Source organism: Lathyrus oleraceus, chromosome 3 (genome assembly GCF_024323335.1).
Source record: "Lathyrus oleraceus cultivar Zhongwan6 chromosome 3, CAAS_Psat_ZW6_1.0, whole genome shotgun sequence".
In the NCBI taxonomy this organism is placed as follows: domain Eukaryota; kingdom Viridiplantae; phylum Streptophyta; class Magnoliopsida; order Fabales; family Fabaceae; genus Lathyrus; species Lathyrus oleraceus.
This window is the reverse complement of record NC_066581.1, coordinates 79,140,294-79,152,390: the sequence shown is the minus strand read 5'-3', so window position 1 is coordinate 79,152,390 and position 12,097 is coordinate 79,140,294. Positions and strand designations below refer to the sequence as shown.

At 33.4% G+C, this 12,097-nt stretch overlaps 2 protein-coding genes across 2 annotated transcripts; one reads left to right on the top strand and one right to left on the bottom strand.

Moving 5' to 3' along the window:
* The first annotated feature begins 405 nt into the window (after positions 1-405).
* On the top strand, positions 406-1,058 carry LOC127128934 (monothiol glutaredoxin-S6). The gene has a single exon (XM_051058285.1). It carries the CDS (start codon positions 585-587, stop codon positions 891-893), a length of 309 nt encoding a protein of 102 aa, XP_050914242.1. The 5' UTR covers positions 406-584; the 3' UTR covers positions 894-1,058.
* A 6,133-nt stretch (positions 1,059-7,191) lies between these two features.
* Positions 7,192-8,046, bottom strand: LOC127129779 (uncharacterized). The gene has a single exon (XM_051058904.1). It carries the CDS (start codon positions 8,044-8,046, stop codon positions 7,192-7,194), a length of 855 nt encoding a protein of 284 aa, XP_050914861.1.
* Between the last annotated feature and the right edge of the window lie 4,051 nt (positions 8,047-12,097).

Sequence of the window (12,097 nt, the reverse complement as noted above, 5' to 3'; positions counted from 1 at the left end):
ACACAATCTTTAACAAGAATATTGATTTTTCTCAATCAAAGAATCACACATTTGACAAACTTAAAAGATTTAAATTATTAAATTAAGATAGTAAATCAAATCCAAATCACAAATCTAAACTATGCACCGTTCAATCACATACCCATACGGCCATACCCAACTTACCACTTTCTATTCTTGGTTTAGGACAAAATCCTAAACAATATGTACGTGTTAGAAAGATTACAATATTATCTAAATCTTGCATGTGTGAGACAACTCACAAGTGGACTCAACACTGTTTACATCATCCTCTTATGATGCTGCAAAAAAACATATATATAGATATGGCAAAGAAGAAAAAAATATACCAATAATCATGAATCTTATTCTTGAAAAAAGTTATGATTTTATTAGATTCAACTTAATTTACAGGTAGCCAAGTTGTTGTCATCGACAAATACAGTACAGAATTATCAAGAATCCTCTGAATCTTATTCTTCTTCTATTGTGACACACACCACCATCATAGCCTTATAAATAACACATCAAAGAAACAGAATTTCCACACACAAATTATATATCATAAATTTGTAATATTATACATGGACACTGTCACAAGCATGGTAGGTGAAAAGCCAGTGGTGATATTCAGCAAGAGTACTTGTTGTTTGAGCCACTCTGTAACATCGCTGATACGTAGCTTTGGAGCCAACCCTATTGTTTATGAGCTTGATAAAATCACAAACGGGTCGCAGATTGAGAGTGAGTTGCTTCAAATGGGGTGCAAACCAAGCGTGCCTGCTGTTTTCATAGGACAGCAGTTCAGAGGTGGTTCTAAGAAAATTATGAGTCTTCATGTGAGGAATGAGTTAGTGCCTATGTTGAAGGAGGCTGGTGCTATATGGATTTGAAACATATCCACGGATTAATATATATAGTTACATTAATATTTAAGAGATGAATAAGATGACTTTATAGGTATAAAGTTGTTGATGTTACTTAATTAACATGATTTTGTAGTTGTTATGCTTAGTTATATGATGATATATTATTATATAGAGCCTAAACTTTTTATAGTTTAATGTTTCTTTTCTTTCATGGATCAATCCGCATCAACGCTCCTTTTGATTTCTAATTTTTCACTTTTTTAAATCTAAAGCTTCCCAAAGGTAAATCTACTCACTTAGGAAGGTTCCCAAAGGTAATTCCAATTTATTATATTTAAAAAGTTTTTACGTGAAATTTTTAATAAGTTATACAAAAATAGTCTTTCACGTTCTCTAGAACAAATTTATTTTTGTTCACGTTTTTTTAATCACTCCAATTTTAAATATGTCAACCACACAAGCTCAATGCATTTATAAATATTTTTTGTTAGAAAAAAACAAAATAAAATAAAGATAAAAAAGAGGAACATAATCACATACAATAATATAATATAGAAACTCTAAAATTCATAAACTAATCTAGACTCTTGGTACACTCATACCCTCCAAAACAAATATTTAACTACATCTCACAATACTTTAATACAAGAAAGTCAAATACAAATTTAAAGTGTTTTTGGCTGATATTTATTGAAATAAAGAACTTGAATCCTATATATAGCCTTGGATTCCCTCTTCCTGCACAAAACTAAGCGATATGGAGCTTCAAAGAACTTGTATCCTATATATAGTCTGTGACTCTCTTTTCATTCACAAAATTAAGCAATGTGAGACTTCTTCAACAAATATATTTTCAACCAACCCCAACAATCTACACCTTGATTGAAAATAATACATAAATTTTCATTGTCTTCACGGATAATCATACTCCACCATAAGGGATATAAATATGTATATTTTCAATCAACCCAAACATTTCTCAATCCTCTTATATATCTATAAAAGTCTTTCAAATTCTAAGAGCAAATAAATCGTAGGAATTTCTACCTTTATATATATATATATATATATATATATATATATATATATATATATATATATATATATATATAAAAGTGAGGATTAATTTACTCAATAAGCAAGATTTAACTTACTTCAAATCATAGTCTTTAAATTGAATTTAATCTCTCTCTCTCTCTCTCTCTCTCTCTCTCTCTCTCTTTCTCTCTCTCTCTCTCTCTCTCTCCCTCCCTCCCTCCCTCCCTCCCTCCCTCCCTCTCTCTCTCTCTCTCTCTCTCTATATATATATATATATATATATATATATATATATATATATATATATATATATATATATATATATATATATATATATATATATATATATATATATATATATATATATGGGTTTGCTAACATAGACCCATTTATTTTTATGAAGGTCTATTTTAGTAAGCTTTTATATATATATATATATATATATATATATATATATATATATATATATATATATATATATATATATATATATATATATATATATATATATATATATATATATATATATATATATATGGGTTTGCTAACATAGACCCATTTATTTTTATGAAGGTCTATTTTAGTAAGCTTTAACTAAAAAATTCTTAAATGCACATTAAGATGCATGTTGCTAAAATGCACCATTATAAAAATAAGTGGATGTATTATAACAAACCATATATATATATATATATATATATATATATATATATATATATATATATATATATATATATATTTCTCTCAGAATGATTACTCTTCTTTCTCTCTTTCGTTTTTATTAACATTTTTTAGAGATCCAATTTGGATTCAAAACACGATCCATCACTAAATCGACCCAAACTTAGTTATGCAGTCTAACTCGATTAACGCTTGTTAAAATGGAAATAGATTCACAGTATTTGTTTCAACAAAAATCATAGTAGGACAAGTAAAATTACGAAAATTGTGTTAACATTGTAAAATGACAAGATGATTGAACTTGTAAATGCACGACAATGAGTTTGTAATATTAATAGGAAATATGTAGAGCTTGATTGATTAGTTTGTGTGCAATTTGGAAAAACAAGAAAGCTAACTAATGGTTAACAAGTATAATCGTAAAATCTATTAAGTTTCCCTTTCAAGTCATTTATCCCTAGACACGCGGACGAAGGGAAGTGTATTCATATGGGGGCATGTTCCCCCATTATGTTTTTAAAATATATATATATATATATATATATATATATATATATATATATATATATATATATATATATATATATATATATATATATATATATATATATATATATCAAAACAATATATTTAACTAAAATTATATATTTTAAATTAATTAAAATAATATTATAATTATGAAAATATTATTAAAAATTAGGTGAAAATAATAAAGTATATGAATATTTGTTTAGGATACTGTCCGAAAATTAATGTTAGTTTTTTATTTTCAATAATTAAATCAAAACATGTCAGATTAAATATATTCAATTTTTTTTTATAATTTGAAAATAATTTTTCCCTAAACCTTTAAAAAATTAATTTATAAGATTTTATATTAATATTATGGTCTCATAAAAAATATAAAAAAATATATGTTTCTTGGTAATAAAATTTAGAAAATTACAAAAATAAAAAATTTAGAAAATTCTTAAACATTTTTTAGATATAAATTTTATTAAAAAATAAATATAATATATATTTATGATTTAAAAATAAATATAATATATATTTATGATTTAAAAATAAATATAATATATATTTATGATTTAGAAATAAATGGAAATAAATTTATATATTAATATATTGCCCCCACAATTGAAAATCTTTGGCTCCGTCCCTGCCTAGACATGAGAAATTCATGACTGAACCTATAATGACTCTATTGAGTTATGACCTTTTATAAAACACATATTTACAACCACACAACCTCTCAACATTTTGGAGTCTTCTATCACAAGGATATCATCTTCATCTAAAGTAACCTTCTATCATCAGAGAGTCTTCAATCACTATTTACAAAGGTTTTATAACATGTAAGTAAGAATATTGCTTTACAAAACACGGATTTACAATCTCGCAACCTCCCAACATTAAGAAGTCTTCAATCAGAAGGAGCTTCGTCTTGCCTAAAGACAACCCCTAGATTTGGGAGTTTTCAACATCAAAGGGAAAAGGTTTATAACGCATTAAAATAAACTAAAAACATAGACTATTTGTGTCACAACACGAAATATCATTAGTTACAGTCTCATAATTTCACGAATCAAGTGACATATTCACTGTTAAGTCTCAGTTTCCATATAAACAAATTATCCCAATTTTGTAGATGAGAGAAGTTATTAAACTCAGTTAGTGCTTGAGTCACTTTTAGTGAGGAGATAAAGAGAGATAATAAGAAAATAAGGATTACATTGATGAATTGAATGATAATAAAACTGAATTACAAAGTGTCTATTTATATACACCTAAGTGACTTGACAACTAAGTAAAATAACAAACTAAGTAACAAACCCTAAATCTTAATTAGCTTTGGACTTGGCCCACATAACTCAACTTGGATTATATCTAATATCTCAACATACCCCATATAATCCAAGTTATCAAAACACACTAATCATTATCGATTTGAACTATTCCTAATTTCTTTCTCAACGTTAGAAATCTGTTGATCTTCAATCCTTTGGTGAAAATGTTGGTCAATTGTGCACTTGAGCAATGCCTTACTTGAAGTTCACCTCGATTCACCTTCTCCCTTAAGAAGTGAAATCTAGCTTCTATCTGCTTATTTATTCAATGAAAAATTGGATTCTTCGTAAGATTTATGGTTGACTTGTTATCGATCTACAATACCAGAGGTTTCTTCACTTCGATCTCGATCTCTTCCAACACATATATATATGATCAAAATTTCTTGACATGCAACATATGATCTTGCTATATATTCAGCCTCACACGATGATAATGCCATCACTGGTTCCTTTATCGAGTACGTGAGATTGGGGCACCAAATACTTGAAAGAAATATCTAGTAGTGCTTCTTAGATCTTCCTTATCTCTACACCAATCAGCATCTGAATAACAAGTAACCATAACGTTTTTCCTTTCAGAGTCTCGTCAAAATAAAATTCCACTATTTTTCAATCCTTTTAAGTATCTCAAGATTCTTCTTGCAGCCTTCATGTGTGACACCCTTGGTTCACTCATATATTTTCTCACTAATATGACTGAGAAACATATATCAGGTCGACTGTTGCACACAAATCTCAGAGATCCGACAATTTATTTGATCAAAGTTGCATCGAATTTGTCTTCCTCTCCATGCTTCTCCAACTTCAAATATGGTTCGATAGGCGAAGATGCAGGATTCGAATCATCCATCTTGAATTTCTAGAGTATCTTCTTGACATACTTTCTTTGATGTATCACCATACCTTGCTTCGACATTTAAAATTCCATGCCTAGGAAGTATGACAACTTTCCCAGATCCGACTTTTCAAATTCCTTCTTCATTAGCTCTTTGAACTTTGACAAGTTCTTCAAGATATTTTCAGTTACTAGCAAGTCACCGACATATAAGCATATGATTGTTATATCTTGTGCCATAACCTGAACATAGTAACCATACTCAGATTTGCATTTGAAGAATCCCAATTCGACCAAGTATAAGTCGATCTTATTGTTCCATGCCATAGGTGCCTACTTAAGACCATATACCTCTTTGCGTAACGTGTATACTTTCATTGCTTCCTCCTAAATCATAAACCCAGGAGATTGTGTGACATACACCTCTTCATTTAAAGGTCCATTCAAAAATGAAGATTTCACATCTAAGTTAAATGTCGACCAACCTTGCTTGCATGCTAAGGCTACCACTAGTCGAACAGTTTCCGATCTTGCGACAGGTGCAAAGACTTCCACTTCATATTATTTAAAGCCTTGCTATATTTGATTGGTTCATCACTTGTAAGTAAAGAAAAATGAACTAGTTCTCCATCTGTTTTGACTTCATCATTACCAACCACTTTATAGTCTTGAAGTCTTGATAGACGAACTCTAGTTATTTGAGGTCTCTGACATGTGCTAGACATAAGCTCTCTGACTTCGACTGTGTCAGATATGTTTGTAACATATTCGACTTCAACTAGAATATCGATAATATCTTCGACTTCGACATCATTACTTGCTTCATTTAAATCATAACTCATCAATGGCTTGTCAATTGCATTACTAGAATTCCAATCCCAGGAAGAATTTTCATCAATCACAATATCTCGACTAATCATAATCTTCTAATTAATTGGATTGAACAACCTGTATGCTCCGGTCTTATGATGTCCTTCCAGAATCATATGTTCACTTTTTTTATCAAGCTTCCTTCTTCTTGCATCAGAAACATGATTGTAACATATAGAGCCAAACACCTTTAAATGACTCACTGATGGTCGTTTTCCACTTCACACTTCTTCAGGAACCTTGTTCTTCAGCTTATGGGTATGGAACCTTTTTAACATATAAACAGTAGTCAAAACAACTTCACCCCATAAGCATTTTGGAAAATTCTTCTACTTCAGCATGCATCTCACCATGTCCAATATGGTCATGCTTCTTCTTTCTCTTATTCCATTATGTTGAGGAGTATAAGAAGGAGTTACCTCATGATCAACACCATGTTCTGCACATAATGCTTCAAATATCTTGGATGTGTATTTTCCACCTCCATCTTGTCGCAAAACCTTGATCTTCTTTTCACTCTGGTTTTTAACAAGCATCTTGAATCTCTTAAAGATTTCGAATACTTCGTCCTTTCTCTTGATCACATAGATCCATAACTTTCGAATAAACCCATCGACAAACAAAACAAAATAGTTGTTTCCACCAATGGCATGCTCCTCAAAAGGACCACATACGTCTGAATGTACAACTTCGAGTATGCAGGAGGATCTCATTAGCATAGTCGAAATGAAAGACTTCCTGAACTGCTTTCTGATTAGACAACCTTTATAGAGTTTGTCGGGCATCTCAAGAATTGGTATACCAGTTACCATATCTTGAGTGATCAATTGATTGAGAGACCTAAAATTCAGATGGCCAAACCTCAGATGCCATAACCAACTTTTTTTGTGGTCGACAAGTGTTTTCAGACATGTAATTCAGTCAAACTGATCATGATCTTAAATGTTCTATTCTTCGACAGAGGAGAGTTCAAGACCAAGTTATTATGGATGTCGAAAAGTTCTAAGGCTCTATCTTTCATAACCATTGAGAACCCCTTTTTGACCAATTATCTAACACTTAGCAGATTGCACTTCATTCCAGGGACATAGAGTATAACTTTGATCAAGGCTTTCACTCCATTACTCCTTTGAATAACTATGTTTCCAGTACCTTCAGCTTGCAACGAGCTACTATCAACAAGTTTGATCTTGCTCTTCTTCGACTCTTCAAAATCTACTAACCATACTTTTTGACTAGTCATGTGATTCGAGCAACCTGAGTCGAGGAACCAAATATTGGATTCAACATGGTCATCTGTAATTGCATTTATAACCATCACATCATTAGAAACATCTGAATGTTGACGTGAAATGTTCACTCCTTCCCTTTTGCCTTTTGTCGATCCCTTGTCTTTCCTGTACCAATAATGCTTCGCCAAGTGACCCAACTTTTCATAGTTATAGCACTGCACACCTTTTTTCTCTTCTTTGTATTTTTTATAGGAATTTCCTTCCCCTCTTTTCGAGGATTCAGAAGCTCTATCATTGACCTTATTCTTGTGAGGATTCGACCTACACTTTTTACCATGAGTCTTGTCAATTTTTCCTTTTAACTTATTGGAACCACCACTCTTCTTCCATGACTGAGCCTGTAATTCTTGTATCGAGTCTTGAACTCCTTTCCTTTCAACGATCCTAATCTCATGCACCTCCAACGAACCAACCAAATCTTCCAGTTTTAGGGTTTCAAGATTGTTATATTTTTGAATAGTTACAATACCATGATCAAAGTGAGAGGTCAACGTACGTATTAACTTCTCAACTATCATATTATTAATTAGGGTTACACCATAACCCTTCATGAGATGGACGAGTTTCTGCACCTTCGACGCATAGCTTGTAATCTTTTCATCTTTTCCCATCAACGATAGTTCATATTATCGTCGCAAAGTTTGCAACTTGACAACGTTGACTTTCTCGCCTCCTTCATAGAACTTGACAAGAATATCTCATGCCACTTTCGCTGATTCAACATAAACGATTCTGTCGAAATTAGCCGTATCAACCGTCGATTGGATGTAAAATGATGTCTTTCAACCCTTCTTCTTGGCATCCTTGTGAGCGGTTCTCTATGCGTCGGTTGCATCTTCACTAACCATAGGAGTACCATTAGTAACCACTTCTAGGGTTTCATGAAAACCAAATAGATATTGCATATGTTTTCTTCTACCAGTATTGGGCTGAAGCTATGAACGTAGCCTGCTATGTTCACAACAGAGTAACCTTGAAGAAAGGAACTCCTACTACCTTATATGAAGTCTGGAAAGGGAGAAGACCAACAGTCAAATACTTCCATGTGTTTGGTAGTAAATGTTATATCCTGACTGATCGTGAACAAAGAAGGAAGATGGATCCCAAAAGTGATGAAGGAATATTTCTGGGCTATTCAACAAACAATAGAGCTTATAGAGTCTTTAATTCTATAACAAAAGTAATGATGGAATTTATTAATGTTGTGGTTGATGATCAACAGACTGATGTCACAGACGATGTTGAGACATCTCTAACTGATCCCCCAGCTGATGTCTCAGACAAAAATAATGAAAGTGAACCTCCTCAAGCTGAACCTGAAGATGACAAAATCAACAAGGGACCCTCCATCAGAATTCAGAAGGATCATCCCAAAGATCTCATTATAGGAGACCCAAGTAAAGGGGTCACAACTAGATCAAGGGAAGTGATCTCACATGGTTGCTTTGTGTCCAAGATTGAACCTAGAAATGTCAAGGAAGCCTTGACTGATGAATTATGGATCAATGCCATGCAGGAGGAGTTAGGTCAATTCAAGAGGAATGAAGTATGGGAACTGGTTCCAAGACCTGAAGGAATAAATGTCATAGGTACAAAGTGGGTGTATAAGAATAAATATGATGAACAAGGGGTGGTTACTAAAAACAAAGCAAGATTAGTAGCACAAGGATATACTCAAGTTGAAGGAGTAGATTTTGATGAAACATTTGCTCCTGTAGCTCGCCTGGAGTCCATTAGACTATTGCTTGGAGTTGCATGTATTCTGAAGTTCAAACTGTTCCAAATGGATGTAAAAAGTGCCTTCTTGAATGGCTACTTGAATGAGGAAGTATATATTGAACAACCTAAAGGATTCACAGATCCAAATCTTCCAAAGCATGTGTACAAGTTGAGGAAAGCCCTCTATGGTTTGAAATAAGCTCATAGGGCTTGGTATGAGAGACTCACAGTGTTCCTCACTAACAATAGATACAGGAAAGGGGGTATTGACAAAACCTTATTTGTGAAGAATGAAGGAGGAAAACTCATGGTGGCTCAAATATATGTAGATGATATTGTGTTTGGTGGGATGTCAGATCAGATGGTAGAACATTTCGTTAAATAAATGCAGTATGAGTTTGAAATGAGCCTTGTTGGAGAGCTGACCTATTTTCTTGGGCTACAAGTCAAGAAGATGGAAGATTATCTCAAAGCAAATATGCCAAAAACATTGTTAAGAAGTTTGGCATGGAGAATACAAGTCATAAAAGGACACCTGCTCCTACACATCTGAAAGTCTCCAAAGATGAAAATGGTGTTAATGTAGATCAAAGTCTCTACAAAAGCATGATAGGAAGTCTGCTATATCTCACAGCAAGCAGACCTGACATTGCATTTGTTGTAGGTGTGTGTGCTAGATATCAAGCTGAACCAAAAGTCAGTCACATAAACCAAGTGAAGAGGATACTGAAATATGTCAATGGCACTAGTGACTATGAGATGTTATATACTCATGGATATGGATCTATGTTGACTGGTTACTGTGATGCTGACTGGGCTGGAAGTGCTGATGATAGGAAAAGAACATCAGGAGGATGTTTCTTCTTGGGGAACAACTTAATATCATGGTTTAGTAAGAAGACTACTGATGTAGGTCCTTCAAAGTCATGGAGTAAAGTAGAGGTAAAGAATAGAAAGATAAAAGAAAGTTCGGATTCAGAGGATGATGTTGAAGACGATGTCCCAGACATCTCTCCTATGAAAAAGAAAATTGTTAGAAAATCCCTTGCTAAGGTTGTTGTTGTGCATTTGGATAACATTTCCTTCCATCTGGAAGATGGTGCAGCCAAGTGGAAATTTGTTATACAGAGGAGAGTAGCTGTGGAAAGGGAACTGGGAAAGGATGTTGTGGAAGTTAAGGAGGTTATGGATTTGATCAAGTCTACTGGTTTAATGAAAAAAGTTAGTGGGTTACCCTAATGTTTTGAAGGTCTTGTTAAGGAGTTTGTGGTGAACATCCCTGAGGACATTGCTGACAAGAACAGCAAAGAGTTTTGCAAGGTGTTTGTTAGAGGAAGGTGTGTAAGGTTCTCTCCAACTGTGATCAATAAGTTCCTAGGAAGAGGAACAGAATGAGTTGTTGAATTAGAGGCCACAGATAATGAAGTCTGTAGGACAATAACTGCTGGACAAGTCAAGGAATGGCCAAGCAAAAAGCATCTCTCTGTTGGCAAATTAACTGTGAAATATGCTATCTTGCATAAGATAGGGTCAGCCAACTGGGTACCAACAAACCACATCTCAACAAGCTCTAATGCGCTTGGAAGGATCATATTTGCTATTGGAACCAAGAATAACTTTGATTATGGAAGGTTCATGTTTTGAACAAATTGTCAAACATGCTTCCACAAATGCAGTGAAGCTGCCAATTGCTTTTCCCTCAATAATTTGTGGGATAATCCTAAGCCAGCAACCTGGTATTTTGAGCACAAGTGATATCCCTAGTAGAAGAAAACCTCCATTGTCAGTTCATTACAAGTTATTTGAAGGCAGTCATGTCAATGACATTGTCATGGCATCTGCTATGAAGAAGCCAGCCTCTCAAGGTGGCCTGATTGCTGAACTGAAAGAGACATGTAAGGAATTGGAGATTGGGATTAGGGTGGATAAGGCTAGGAAAGAAGCTTTAGAGGTTTTAATTAATAGCTTGGAGCAAGGAGATATGGATAATGTTGGTGAAGCCAAGGAAACAGATGCCCACACCTCAAGTGAAAGGTCTGAATCTCAAGACAAATCAAGTGGTAGTTATGGATCTGAAGCTGATGAAGATGTTAGCTCATCTGAATGAGTTGTTGTAAAGATGGTCCCCCTGTTATGATGATATGTTGTTCTGGATGCATTTTTGTTTGATGTTTGATGTTTTTTTTGGCAGTCTTGTTTGATGCCATGATGTAATTTTTGGGCTCTTTATGAGTTCTCTGGATTTCTCTTTATCTCAGCTCATATAGCTGTGTATAATTATGGTTCTATAACACCTGACATTATGTTTTAACATTTTATATGTTATAACATTCTATGTGACATTCTCTGTTGGACTAATTGACATTTATTTTGTCTAATTGGTCATTTTGGTCTATTTTGACTAAAAAGGGGGAGAAGTTAATATGTGGAGAGCTGCAGTTAATATGTGTTGAAGTAGCTAGGCTAAACAGATGACAGCTGATGTTGAACAGAATAATGTTTTGTGTTGTACAGGTGATGTTGAAGGAGATGTCAGATGGGTGGTTCTGAATGTTACAGGTGTTGTTGTTGTTGAAGGAGATGTCTGTGTTGAACAGACTTAGGGGGAGAAGAAGCACTTATGTGTTTATTGTGTGTTTAATACTAGTTGCTATTATAGCTAGTAAATGTGTGGTTTATTGCTTCTGCTGCTGCTTAACTGCTGATATGTTTTTACTCTTGTGAACAAATGGACTGATATATGTTTTAGCCAAAATTTACCAAAGGGGGAGTTTGTGGGTTCTAAGTGTTGGCAGCAATTTTGGTAAAACCTAGAGTATTCACAAGTTGTCACATGTGTTGTCTTGACATAAGATAACTTGTACCTGCAGAATATTTAAACTGTAATTATGCAGGATTTTACTGAGATGTCAGACTCGATGTCATGACATCTGTATACAAAAC